The sequence below is a fragment of the Suricata suricatta genome, chromosome 9, assembly GCF_006229205.1.
Source record: "Suricata suricatta isolate VVHF042 chromosome 9, meerkat_22Aug2017_6uvM2_HiC, whole genome shotgun sequence".
Taxonomy (NCBI): Eukaryota; Metazoa; Chordata; class Mammalia; order Carnivora; family Herpestidae; genus Suricata; species Suricata suricatta.
The window spans coordinates 83,036,505-83,051,744 of NC_043708.1; the positions used below are offsets into that span (position 1 = coordinate 83,036,505).

The 15,240-nt window shown below is 34.4% G+C and overlaps 1 protein-coding gene across 5 annotated transcripts in view; it reads right to left on the minus strand.

Moving 5' to 3' along the window:
• UBR1 (ubiquitin protein ligase E3 component n-recognin 1) overlaps positions 1-15,240 on the minus strand; it is a 128,333-nt gene that overhangs the window by 42,284 nt on the left and 70,809 nt on the right. For all 5 annotated transcript variants that reach the window (XM_029952759.1, XM_029952758.1, XM_029952760.1 and 2 more), the window contains 7 exons: positions 12,040-12,142; positions 11,117-11,165; positions 10,569-10,723; positions 8,308-8,407; positions 7,245-7,354; positions 4,822-4,908; positions 3,210-3,391 (listed from right to left, as the gene is read on the minus strand). In XM_029952759.1, coding sequence (XP_029808619.1) covers positions 3,210-3,391; positions 4,822-4,908; positions 7,245-7,354; positions 8,308-8,407; positions 10,569-10,723; positions 11,117-11,165; positions 12,040-12,142 — 786 coding nt within the window. The remainder of the gene's footprint in view (positions 1-3,209; positions 3,392-4,821; positions 4,909-7,244; positions 7,355-8,307; positions 8,408-10,568; positions 10,724-11,116; positions 11,166-12,039; positions 12,143-15,240) is intronic.

The following is a 15,240-nucleotide window of genomic DNA, read 5'->3' on the forward strand; positions in this document are numbered from 1 at the left end:
TTTTGATGGGGATTGCACTGAATGTGTAGATTGATTTGGGTAGTAATGACATTTTAACAATGTTTATTCTTCCAATCCATGAGCATGGAATGTTTTTCCATATCTTTGAGTCTTCTTCAATTTCTTTCATAAGTTTTTTATAGTTTTCATGGTACAGGTCTTTTACATCTTAAGTTCTTGGTAGGTATTTTATGGTTTTTCGTGCAATCATGAATGGGATCTGTTTCTTGATTTCTTCTTCTGTTGCTTCATTATTGGTGTATAAAATGCAACTGATTTCTGTACATTGATTTTGTACACTGAGATTTTGCTGAATTCATGGATCAGTTCTAGAAGGCTTCTGATGGGAGTCGATCCGGTTTTCTATGTAGAGTATCATGTCATCTGTGAAAAGTGAAAGTTTGACTTCTTTGCCGATTCTGATGTCTTTTATTTCCTTTTGTCGTCTGATTGCTGGTGCTAGGACTTCCAGCACTAAGTTAAATAACAGTGGTGAGAGTGGGCACCCCTGTCGTGTTCCTGATCTCAGGGGGAAAGCTCTCAGTTTTTCCCATTGAGGATGATATTAGCTACGGACTTTTCATAAATTGCTTTTATAATGTTTAAGTAAATTCCTTCTATTTCGACTTTCTCAAGGGTTTTTATTAAGAAAGGATGCTGTATTTTGTCAAATGCTTTTTCTGTATCTATCGACAGGATCGTATGGTTTTTATCTTTTCTTTTGTTAATGTGATGTACCACATTGATGGATTTGTGAATATTGAACCAGCCCTGTAACCCAGGAATGAATCCCACTTGATCATAATGCATAATTCTTTGTATGTGCTGCTGAATTCGATTTGCTGGTATCTCATTGAGTATTTTTGTATCTATATCTATTAAGGATATTGGCCTGTAGTTCTCTTTTTTTGTTGGATCTCTGGTCTGGTTTGAGAATCAAAGTGATGCTCACTTCATAGAAAATTTTTGTTTTAAAAAATGTAAGAGAATATAAATGTGACTTTGGGACACAAAGAAGTAAAATTCTAAAAGGCTGATATCTGTCCTTATCAGCACTGAAAACTTCTCTATGGCTAAACTTCATAATTAATGTTAAAGAATTACGGACAAAATATGGGAAACATGCAACAATGTTGAGTATCTACAATTTTAAAAGACTTCTAAAGATCAATAAAACAAAACACCCAAGAGAGATGAGCAAAGGATACTAACAGGTAATTCCTAGAAGACAAAATACAATAGACTAGTGAACAACCATTTGAAAAGATGCTCAACCCATAGGGAAATTCAGCCTGGGACAGATTTATAATGTTGACTATATCAAATATTTTCAAGTACTGATAATAATAAGCACTGATGAAAATGAAGAAAATAGGAACTCTCAAACACTGTTGGGAGTAGGAATTGTCAAAACTACTTTGGAGTTTCATTGTGATAGTATATATTAAAATTTAAAATAATTATGACCCAGTACTTTCACATATTAGACTCTACCCTTGAGAAGTACTTACACAATTGTACAAGGGAGCAAATATAAAAAAAATTCTGATACATTGTTTATATTAAGAGAAAATAAGAAAATAAGGGAAAATCAATTTAAATGCCCCAAATTTAATAAACAGAATAGTGTATATTCCCGCTAGGCACTACTGAGTAGCAGTTGTAAAGAATCATGTAGAATCTAATAGATCTATATGGAATGACATGAAGAGATTTATAAGACACTGAGTAAACAACCAAGCTGCAGAACCAAAGGTATGGTAAAATAAACAATTAAAAAACCAAAACCCAATACTCATTTATGAATATATGTTAATAAAGGCTGAGAAAGAGGCCTAGAATAGTTATTTATTAACAATGATTATCTGTGCAGAAAGATCAGGAATGCAGAGGATGGGTTAAGAGACTAACTGTGTTAACTGAATTGTTTTCTTCAACTAGAATCCAATAATTTATGTGTGCAATCAATCAGGCAATAAAAATAAATAAAAATCATTAAGACCATTAATGACCACACATTTTTGCTTCTATCCTCTTTTTGGATAAATATATGATAGTCTCTTTTTCATAAAAAATACATTGCTAATATAAAGTATCCCCAAGGTTGTTAATTCTGTGAATTGTTTATAAAGTTTTATATTAATTTCTAGTTCTATTAACTATTGTCAGCCAAGGATAGCTTACTTCCATATCTTTTTTTTTAACCTTTAAAAGATATTGTCTTTATTTTTTGTGGTCCTTATTAGCATACTCAGCTTCAGGATGACAGATAAATTATGTCTGTTTCTAATGTTATTGCAAGAGCATAATTTTCTAAAACTATCCACAACACACATTATTCAAAGAGCAGTGAAAACTTATTTTTAAAAATAAACATAGGACAGGGGAGAGGGAAAAATGGGTGATGGGCAGTGAGGAGGGCACTTGTTGGGATGAGCAATGGGTGTTGTACATAAGTGATGAATCATGGGAATCTATCCCCAAAATCAGGAGCACATTATATATACACTCTATATTAGCAACTTGACAATAAATTGTATTAAAAAAAAAAGCAGAGGAGGTATTTACAACATTTTAAATGGGAATGCCTTTAAAAGTACCCTTATTTTGCCTCCTTTTCACACTGTAACTATACAATAGCTCACAAAGTTTGGCTTTCAGAGGGTTAACTGATTTCCCAAAGAGCACACCACAGTAGGACTCAGAAAACCAGATTTAGTGATTACCATTCTAATGTGCTATCCATGACTACCACTATAGGCACTGTCTTTTTTCTCTTTAAGAAAAAAAAACAAAAACAAACATGAACCACGTTTTTCAGGTGAAAGATTTTTTTCCAATCTCTAATAACTATAGTCACTTTTACCAGATATTATAAAAAATGATGTGGAATATACGAACTGATACGTCAATGTGCACCTAAAGGGGCCTATGCACAAGATAACAGAAGCTGATTTCAATTTTTATCATTACCATTTCCTATCTTTTTGTGCATAAAGGCTCTTGACAAACTACTGTGCACTTTAGCTGTTCATCAACATAAACTTATATTCAATAGTACCTTAGAGTTTTCACTGTGCTTTTGCTAGTTTAAAAATAGTATAATTTCTCTTACTAAAAAACATATTTTGTAAAAATGTTATTTAAAGTGAATATGTCATTTTCCCTCCAAAAACTGAGTTGTTAATTTTAGTTTTGCTAGGTTTTACCTATCTTCCTCCATAATGGAGTCTTCTTTCCCAGACATTTCTGAGGTGCTGTCATACATCAGTTTATGAGTTTCAATAAAGTTTTTCTGTAAGGCAGACATCTGAGCCATTATCTTCTGGCGGTGCAGTCTAGCAGCTTCAGCTTTTCTTTTTCGTTCTGCTTTTTCTTTATCATGAGTAATCTGGGTATTAAAACACCACAAAAATTAGGTAAGATCCATTGTTAAAATTGACAGATACTACTCAGTCCAGCAAAATTTCCTAGAGTAAGAGTCTCATAAAACCTGATTTCCCCTTAAGCCTAGACTCAATCTAATGTCTCAGAACTAAAATATAGGCTCCAGCATATCATACAACTAATTGCTCTTTTGGTTATTTCAATAATTTAATGTAAAACCCCAAGTACTTTAAATGTCTAATAAATGGTCTTTTATACTCAATGGAGGTAGATTAAGAAATAAAATTAAATGAAACAAAATTCTTAAATCATAGATCAACTGTTTAATCACTGACATTTAATCAATTTTGGCCAACTTGATGCTATCTAACAGTTACTACCAGATGCACTGCTAAACTTGAGAACTTTAACAATACTACTGACATGTATGATGTCTTTTTATTGTTTATTCTAACAAATTTAGTGTTATTCTTTTAGGAGGAATAGTTAAAAACCACAAGTAATAGGGGCGCCTGGTTGGCTCAGTTGGTTAAGTGCTGACTTAGGCTCAGGTCATGATTATGTGGTTGGTGAGTTCCAGCCCTGTTTGGGTCCTGAGCTGACAGCTCAGAGCCTGGAGACTGCTTTAGATTCTGTGTCTCCCTCTCTCTCTGCTCCTCCCCTACTCACACTCTGTCTCTCAAAAATAAATAACCATTAAAAAAAATAACCCACAAGTAATAAAAAAATCCTAAGTAATAGTATTCTATTTTTTTCTGTTTTTTAATTTATTTTTGAGAGACAGAGAGAGACAGCACGAGCAGGGGAGGGGTCAGAGAGAGACGGAGACACAGAATCAGAAACAGGCTCCAGGCTCTGAGCTAGCTGTCAGCACAGAGCCTGACGTGGGGCTCGAACCCACAAAGTGTGAGATCATGATCTGAGCCGAAGCCAGATGTTTAACTGACTGAGCCAGGCGCCCCTTTTTGTTTGTTTTTTTTTTTTTGTTTTTTTTAAATTAATTTTTTAGTAATAGTATTCTAATAATTTTAAGATTAGACTCATTATACCCTAAATATTACTACACTTCACTGAATCTAAGATGTACCAGTGTCTTATGTTCCACTAAGTATGCTGATTAAATTATAAGAAGACACTGATGTTAGGATATATCCCAATTTTGGATATTAAAATATTTTAAAAATTAATAAAATATGGTATTTCCAACAGAGCTCCATGCACATAAATTTCCTCTGCTTTTAAAAAATACATATACTTGACAACTATGTGTCAAGTAGCACTAATCCCTGTGGTTCAGAAACACAATGAGCAAAGAAGATGGACATCTTGCAAACTTTACAACAAACAGGTTCCTTCTACTAAAAAAGCAGCAGCTCTCTTACACCTATAAAGTTCAAAGACAGAGAACATCACCACTTAAAATAATGTTATTACCTCATCATTCTTAATAGATTCTGATCCTGATGTAGTTGCTACAATTAAACAAGATTTTTCTCTTAATCGCTTCACTGTGTCAAACATCTGTGAAAAACAGATGAAATGTTTAAAAAAAAAGATTTGGTTAGACTGATGAGAAACAAATAATTTGATTTTGTCATCATGTCACCAAATGTCTCTGACTTAAACTTTACACACACACACACACACACACGCACACACACACACGCACACACACAGAGTTATGCATAAAGTAATATAAGTAGTTTAGGTATATAAAAAGGGACTCCTGACTGATAAATCCCTCCCCTCGTTGAGTAGCAATACAGCTAAGCAGGAGGTTGCAGGCAACAAAATCAGCTGCTTCCATCTGTAGGCATTAGCATACCTCCGCTTTTGCTAGGGAAAAACAACTTTTTTTTAAATTATAAATTACTAGTTTTACTGCAAAGACATATAAAAACAAAAATACAAAATGGAAAATGAAACCCTCTCCCTGATGCAAGTCCCTCTCCCCAAAATCAACTAAATTAAAGATTATTAGTATTTGCTTGCAGGAAAAAATCATCAGAATACATATTTCTTTATATTTACATATATTCTCATCAAAAGCAATCCTACCATATACATTGTTTCCTATTTTTCTTTTTCATGTAATAATTTATCTGTGGAGATGTTTCTACAATAGCTTATATAAATCAGTCCCATTCTTTTTTAACAAAAATCAAGGTTTCTGCAATAGGATGGTACATCCACCCACAAAATTTGTTTGTATTTAAACGAGTTTCAGTCTCATGTATAAAAACCTCCCACTAGGAACTTACAACACAACTTTATATTGAACATTTGGGGAAAATTTCTAATGATTTTAAGAATGGACACTTGTTCTTTTTGTATATTTTGACAATGAACTTTGGTATTCTAAAACCAAATCAATTTTTGGGACTAGATCTCTAACATATAACACACTGTCTGAAAGATATACATGTTGAACTAAATGACAGTACAATTTATTTTCTAAATAAAAGTTGAAAACTTACCTACTTTATTTCTGTTTTGGTTTTATATTTTTAAATGATTATACTGGCAAATTTAACACAAGTACTAAATATTTGTGAATTCTACTTCAAGAGAAATGTTAGTAATAACATCATTACCTTATAGCTACACATCTAATTACACCAAACGAGTTTAATGACTTACTCTAAGTAATAAAAAAAATTAACTGCTTGAAGTACAAATCAGTAGAAAGATCTCCAATTGATATGAATATGGAAAATAACCAATCATATTCTAGTTATCAAAACACATCTAGCTGATTAATTAGTATTGTTTAATAAATCTGGTGAGGCGAAGCTCCATAACCTTGGCTTCATGTTTTCATGCAGAGGGTCCCATTAAAGTAATATTCCTAGCTTCTCTCCCTACCCCTTATTTCCTCCTCCCCAAAGGCACTGCCACCCACCCAACAGAGTAAGCCCCAAATGCAGGAGTCATTTTTGACTCCTTGATCTCCCTCGTCCCTTCCACCAGCTATCAGCTAGTTCTACAGATTCTACTTCCAAATTACATCTGAATCACCCTAGCTTCTCACCATCTGTATCCGAGTCTTGGTCATGCTTATTTCTCACCAGGATTTCTGCAACAGTTTTCTAACAGTTTCTCTGCTTCTACTCTTGTAACCTAATCCACTTATGCCCCAGCAGCCGGAATGATCTTCCAAAAGTACAGACAATATTATGTCACTTAAAATCCTTCAATGGTTTTCCATTGTCCTCAAAAATAAAGTCCACCATTTTACCCTCACCTAGGAGGTCCTATACAATCTAGCCCCTGGCTGCCCCTCTGATCTTGTTGCCTACCTTTCTCCCATTCCCTCATTATGTTCATTCACACTGGCCTTCTTTCTGGCCACCTTAGAGCTTTTGCAGTGCTGATCCCTCTTTGTAGAATACTCTTCCAGATTTTTCTAAGACTGGCTCAATGTCATTCAGTTTCAATGTCACCTCCTAAAAGGGGCCTTCTGAAGTTACCCTCTATTCACCTACTGAATTATCGTTCATTCCTTCCTTCCTCCCTCATTCCCTTCCTTCCTCTTTCTTTCTTTGAATTATCCTTTTCTTGTTTGTTGCCTGTACCTGAACTAGTATATGCTCCACAACAGCAAGCACCTTATCTATCTTGTTCACTGTATAGAAATGACCATGGCACATAAAAGGCATTCAACAGATACTGACTAAACAATATCACAAATGAATAAACTTTAATTTATTAAAAAAATCCTTCCACTAGAATAGGAAAACATGTGAGTGACCATGAAATCAGTAGTAAATTGGAGAACAGTGGTTTAACATTACAGGCAAACAGAAGATTCTTAAATATATAAACCAAGATATGATCAGTTTATTTATCAGGTTCACCTGGAGTATCCATGTTATCATGTCCTTCTGGCCTTCTAACTGGGGAATTCCTTTGAGTTTTTCCAAAAGCATTTGTATATTCTGAGCATTCATGGCTGAACTTCCCAGTCCTTTTTCAAAACAGAAAAGTTATAAATCATAAATGAATATCTTCATAATCATGTATAAATTATAATTTACAGTTAATGTTATTCACACTGATAAGCAGAGTTCATAATCACATCCTTAAATACATTCATTTTTTAATGGAAGACTCTGTAATGACATGACGTACTCAGTACTAAACTTGAAACACTTGAATTACTTTAAAACTCTTGATACATTTTCCACTGGGGCTGCTAAGTGAAAGCTACCTTTAATGGTCTGGGTCTTGCCTCTCCTCAGTTCACTGTCTAGTAAAAGTATTTAATTAGAATAAAATTCCCAAAAATACGAAGGTGGGAGCTGTTTATATCCATCAACTGAAGAGGTTTATGCTATAGGTTTATGTCTTCAAGGATCTAAAAAATTCAGTTTGCAAATAAAAAGGAAAAGTTTTTCTCCTGTTGGTCTCATAATCATTGTTCCTGAAATGTACTTTGATGAAAATTATCTTAATCTAACAAATATATAAATAAATCTTAAAAATATAATCTAAACCTATCCTGTTCTTCCAGGTCACAGTGCAAAACAAACATATTATCATTCACTCAGATGTCTGTGATCATTTTACATTCAGGAACGTTAATAACTTCCATAGATGGGTAGTGTGAATGTTATGGTTGAGAAAGCAGCAAATATTTGGTAATACTTAGACAAAGAAGGTAAGTAAGAAAACATCAACGTATGTATCCCTCACTCAAAAAAAGAGGGAGGGAAATCATGCAGTAAAAAGATGTAGTAGAGGATTAAAAAGATTTTTTTATCTTTGGAAATATTAGTTAAGAACTAAAGATACTAGGAAAAGTTTTATATAATTCCAGAATTGTATATGCTTTAAGGAGTGGCAGATTAACACTCTTTAAGAGCTAAACTTTCACTTGGTAATTAGCTAAAACTACTGAAAATTAATACCAAGACATACTTGAAGCCTTATGGTAAAAGTCAAATGTTACTTCTTCTTCAGGAGCTTTTTGAAGCTGTTGCTTTTCTTCTAGTAAACCCAATGCCAGAATATGAAATGCCTAAAAGAGGAATATGAAAAAAAATCTTTTTTTAAAAAAAGTTTTTAATGTTTATTTATTTTTGAAAGAGAGAGGGAAATATAGTGAGTGGAGGAGAGGCAGAGGGAGGAACACAGAATCTGAAGCAGGCTTCAGGCTCTGAACTGTCAGCACAAAGCCCAACGCAGGGCTCAAACTCATGGACTCTGAGATCACGACCTGAGCTGAAGTCAAATGCTTAACTGACTGAGCCACCCATGCACCCCTGAAAAGATCTTTAAAACTATGCTTCCTCAAGTAAATATATTTTAAATGAGCATAGAAAAACAAGCAATCTTATGGGTAAAAAATGGGCAAAGGTTATGAACCAGCAGCTCACAGAAAGAGAAATGATAAATACATATATGAAAAATGGTCAACCTCACTTAAAGAAATGTGAACTGAAACAAGACCACGCTGTTCTCATCTATTAGAGTAGCAAAATTTTTAGAGTTTAGTAAAAATATAGAGCTGGCTGAGGTGCTGGGACACGGACACTTTTCGCCACACTGGTGATGGAAAAGTAAACTGGTATAAACATTTTGAAGGACAATTTGATGATACCTATCAAAACTGTAAAGGCACAGACTTAGTACTAGGAATCAGTATGATAGACATACTCAAGTATGCAAAGATATTTGTACAAGGATGTACAAATCTCATTGTTGTTATACAAAGACCTAAAAACAACCTAAGAATGTCTCTTAATAGGAGACTGGTTAAATGCACTATAGATACCAAACAATGGAATATGCATCTATCAAGAATAAGATAGACCTATATTTACTAATGTGGAATGATTTCTGGAAGATACAAACCTTTCAAAGCTTATTTATTTATTTTTAGAGAGACAGAGCATGAATATGTGAGCAAGGGAGAGGCACAGAGAAAGGGGGGGGGGGGAGAGAGAGAGAGAGAGAGAGAGAGAGAGAGAGAATCCCAAGCAAGCTAAACTGTGAGATCTTGACCTGAGCCAAAACCCAGAGTTGGATGCTTAACCAACTGAGCCACCCAGGCACCCCAGGAAGATGACAAAACTTTAACAGTGCTTATCTCCTAGGCAGGGCACTGGGAGGTAGGCAGAGAAATTTTAATTTTTGATTTGAAATATATCTCCATGGTTTGAAATTTTTTATCATGTATTTGCCACTGCTATAACAAAAATTGAGATGCACATTAAAGGTATGACAGCATTTAAAGCCTCCATACCAACAACAGCCAAGGAAGAAAATTAAATTATATTAATTAAATTTTAAATTAAGTTAAATAAATATCTACTTAATGAGCTAATTCTCATAAAACTCTAAGAAATAATTATACTTAAACCACTTACCAACAGGGAAATCATTCTTTGCTGCTAAATAGAAAGTGGGATAACCCAAGATTTCAAATTTGTCTTCAAATCTTTATTATACTGCTCATAATTCAAATGAAATAAGAAATATAAAAAATTATGATGCAAAAGGGATATGACAATTTATTATTAGCAGGGTAGGCCTTAAAAAATTTTTTTTAAATTTTAATATTTATTTATTTTCAAGAGACAGAGAGAGACAGAGCATGAGCAGGGGAGGGGCAGAGAGAGAGGGAGATACAGGTTCTGAGCTGTCAGCACAGAGCCTGATGTGGGGCTCGAACCCACAAACCGTGAGATCATGACCTGAGCCGAAGTCGGATGGCTTAACTGACTGAGCCACCCAGGTGCCCCCCCCAGATTTTTTTAAGTTTACTCATTTATTTTGAGAGAGAGAAAGCATGGATGGGGGGGGCAGAAAGAGAGTGGGAAAGAGAGACAGAAACAGAGACAGAGAGACTTCTAAGCAGGCTCTGCACTGTCAACATAGAGCCCAATGAGGGGACTGAACTTACGAACTTTAAGATCATGACCTGAACTGAAGTTGGATGCTTAACTGAGCCACCCAGGTGAATCCCACTTTTTTTGTAATATAAATGGTCCCCAAGAGTAAGGATATTAAAAAACATGAGAATGTGTTACTAACAAAGTCTGTGCCACATCTAAACTCTTTTTAATGACCCCTAGGACTCAAGTTAAAAAGACCAGAAATCTTCTCCCTGGTTTCTCAAGAACTCTATGAAGTAGTGAAAATATTCCAAGTAGAGAAAATATTTCAGGTATACATACCATCTGAAGCATTCCTTCAGTCCACAAGTTAGAATCTGTGTCAATTGCCCGCTCAAATATCGTCCTGAGAATGTACATCATGATATCACAATTGAGAAGGTTAACCACTTTGCTGAAAGCAGGGCAGAATTCAGGAGGTGGTGGTGGTGGTAATGCTGAGGTAAGTGGGAGGTGGATGGCAGAAGAGACAAACAAGTAGATTTTAATTTGGATTATCCTATATGCCAAATTGCATATGTCCAAGTCAGAGATTACATGCAAAACAACACAATTTTTTTACTTTTCAACACATCAATGTCAAGGGAAATATAAGTCACTACATCAGTCACCCAAAATAAACTCCATTTGCCAGAAATTTAAAAATTCTATCACCACTGATGTAAGCCATATCTTAATATGAGGACAAGAAATAAAGCGGTCTTTACACTTTCATTAGTCACCCACTCTTAAAAAACAAGAAAAACAAAAATAAAAAACACTATATACTTGGCTAATACAAAACCACAGTAAATAGTCAAAATGAGTCAAATCAGAATCTCACTTTTTACCTTCATCTTTGTTTTCTTGTTTTCTCCTTTTCTTCTGCATATGTTCTGCCTATGTATATGTATAGATAAAAAAAAAAGTCTTTCTTTAAATATACTGCTTGGCAAGCATGAAACAAATGGAATACTTTGAAGCAGGCAGGAAAGATCCAGGAACCTACCAAAATATCTTATATACTGATGTATGAAAAATGTTACCTGGAGCCAGAAATAAAATGACTGTCCTAGGGACAGCCACCGCAAAACAGATGAGTAACATCCCTCCTCAAGAATTTAGTTCCCATTCTTTCAGTCAACAATATTCATCTCGTGCCCATTATGTTCAGGGCATTGTACTGTGGCCTGGAAATTATTCATTTTGTAAGGACGAGTCCAGACATCATCACCTTAAGTGATCAAATTTAACATTACCCTTAATGGGACAAATAGACCTCATGTGCCTGATTTGATACAATGTATTATCTATAGAAGATTATTGCCCCCAAAACATTTCATTTGAATCTAACCATGAGAATACATCCAGATACATCCAGAATGTAGGATATTCTAAAATACCACTAGCCTGTACTTTACATGGCCATGGCATATTATGAAATGGCAATATTATAAAGGCAAAAAAAAGCAAAAACATCCTCCTACATTAAAGGAGATTACAGAACCATGACACCAAAAAAAGTGCATTATCCGTACTAAATCCTCCTCCCCATGAGACTGGGATAAAGGATATTTTGGGTAAGTCAGAAAAATTTAAATATTGCCTGTATTCTAGGTAACATTACTGATTCAATTTTAATTTCTTGGGTGAGATAATGGGCTCTATTAATGAGAACCAGTATAAAACTATAGAAAAACCAGGAAATTTCCTGTGGAGTTAGAAAGCATAAAGCATTTTAGGCTTATTTACTGAAAAGGATAGTCTTTCCTACCTTGCTATGTTGCGTTTTGGAATAATGATAAAAGTACATATTGAAGTCTTTCAATGATTCATCTTTCAGTTCATAAACCCCATGGCCTGATACACCTGGTTTCCTAAACAGAAAATACAGAGATGAACTGTAGTGTTCCTGTGGTATATAATACTGACAAAATAAGAACCTAAACGATAATTAAAACTCAAAATCTAGAAGAAATAATCGCATCTCAATCAGCTTGCCTAAACTGAAATGACTGATTTCATTCTAAGAGTAAAACTAAAAACCTACATGGCAAGCTCAAAGTTCTGATAACAGCTCAGTTGTATTTCATCATTAAGAAATTTAAACAAATTTGAGGAAGTTTATTTTATATTGTACGAATCTGATCTCAGGTGTTTTTTTTTTTAAGTTTCTGAAATCTAAAAGTTGCTTGTTCAACTAAAGTGCACTGCATTGTCTAAAGTCCAATCTAAAATGGTAGTTGAATATCAAACTGTAGATGAAAATTCAGTGCAGAATCCTCTATTCAGCACTATAAGGAAAAGTACCAAAGCCAAAAGAAGTATATCATGTTTGTTCTATATATTAAACAGATTTTGGTCTTTATTGAATTTTTAAGTGAAAAATTTTATTGAACCTTATTAAACCATAAAAAAAACTATACCCTATTTTTAAAGTTATTTAAAACTAATAATTTATTTGTTTATAAACAAAAAATAGAAATTCACTACTGGTAAGAAGTTTTTGAATTTCAAGAACTAATAATCCACTTAAAATCTTATTTTCATCTCATATACCTCAAAGAATCATAGAATTGTAAAATCTCCCATTCAGTAGGCTACTTTTTTGTTTGATGGTCTCCTTCATTGTGCAAAAGCTTTTTACTTTTAACGTAGTCCTAATAGGTTTTTTTTGCTTTTGCTTCCCTTGCTTTAGGAGACATATTTAGAAAAACGTTGCTGCGATTGATGTTAGAGAAATTACTGCCTGTGTTCTCTTCTAGGATTTTTATGGCTTTAGGTTTCATATTGAGGTCTTTAATACATTCTGGGTTTATTTATTTTGGGGGGGTGTTATTTTTATGTATGGTATTAATAGATGGTCCAGTTTCATTCTTTTACATGTAGCTGTCCAGTTTTCCCAGTATCATTTACTGAAGAGACTGTGTTTTCCCCAATGTACACTTTTACCTCCTTGTCATAGATTAATTGACCATGTAGTCAATTTATCTATGAGTGTAATTCTGGGCTCTATTTTCTGTTCCAATGCTCTATATGCCTGTTTTCGTGCCAGTAGCATACTGTTGTTGTTGTTGTTGTTGTCTTAATTCCAGTATAATCAGTATACAGTGTTATATTAATTTCAGGTCTAAAATATAATGATTCAACAATTCCATATGTTGCCCAGTGCTCATCACAAGTGCACTCCTTAATTCCTATCACCTATTTCACCCATTTCCCCATGCACCTCCAGTATGGCAACCACCAGTTTGTTCTTGGGGATACCTGGGTAGCTTAGTTGATTAAGCATCTACCTTCGGCTCAGGTCATGACTTCACGGCTTGTGAGTTCAAGTCTCACCTTAGGCTCTGTGCTGACAGCTCAGAGCTGGGAGCCTGCGTCAGATTCTGTGTCAGCATCTGTCTCTGCCCCTCCCCACCTGTGCTGTCTCTCTCAAAAATAAACATTAAAAAAAAAGTCTGTTTCTTTGTCTCTTTTCCCTTTGCTTGTTTGCTTCTTAAACTCCAGGTACAAGAGAGCTCATTTGGTACCCTTCTCTGACTGACTTACTTCGCTTAGCTTTATACTCTCTAGCTCCATGTGTACTGTTGCAAATGTCGAGTTCATTCTTTCTTATGGCTAAGTAATGTTCCATTGTATAATATATACCATGTCTTCTTCATCCATTCATCTGTCTATGGACACTTGGGCTGCTTCCATAATTTGTCTATTGTAAATAATACTGCAATAAACATAGAGATGCACATATTCCTTTGAATTGGTGTTTTTGTACTTTTTGGGTAATACTCAGTGTGCAATTACTGGATTATAGGATGGTTCTACTTTTAACTTTTTGAGGAACCTCCATACTGTTTACACAGTGAATGCACCAGTCTGCATTCCCACTAACAGTGTAAGAGGGTGCCTTTTTCTCCACATCCTCATCAACACTTGCTGTGTTTCATGTATTTTTTATTTTGGTCATTCTGACTATCCTGTTTTGATTACTATAGCTTTGTAGTATATCTTAAAATCAGGAATTAGGACAACTCTAGCTTTGTTCTTCTTTCTCAAGATTCCGTTAGCTATTTGGGGTGTTCGGGGTTCCATACAACTTTTAGTTCAAGTTTTATGGAAAATGCTGTTGATATTTTGACAGAGATTGCACTGAATCTATAGACTGCTTTGGATAATATGGATATTTTAATAATATTAATTCTTTTAATCCATGAGAATGGAATATTTTTCCATTTGTTCATCTTCTATTTCTTTCATCAGTCAAAACCTTAACTATCAATAGCCCACTTCTGATTAGGAACCTTACTAATAACATAAATAGTCAATACATATTTTGTATGTTAAATGTATCATATACTATTCTCACAATAAAATAGGCTAGCAAAAAGAAAATGTTATTAAGAAAATCATAAACGAAAAAATACACTAACAGTACTATATTGTAAAAAAACTCTGTGTGTAAGTGGACCCATGCTGTTTGAACCATGTTGAAGAACCAAGTGTACTTACTATTTAATTCACTTAATATCATGAATGAGCATTTTTCATACACTTTCCAAAAATACTCATTTCTTATTTACTTATTTATTTTTAAATATAATTTATTGTCAAATTGGCTAACATACAGTATGTTAAGTGTGCTCTTGGTTTTTGGGGTAGATTCCCATGCTTCATTGCTTATATACAACACCCAGTGCTCATCCCAACAGGTGCCCTCCTCACTGCCCATCACCCATTTTCTTCTCTCCCCCCACCCACCCTCACTTTGTTTTCTATATTAAGAGTCTCTTATGGTTTGCCTCCCTCCCTCTCTGTTTGTAACTATTTTTACCCCTTCCCTTCCCCCATGGTCTTCTATTAAGTTTCTCAAGATTCATTTGCTAAAATACTCATTTCTTCAACAAATACATTACTAAGTGCTTTCTGTGTGCCCTTCACTTCACCCTTTCTAATCTGTACTCCATTCTTAGGAGTT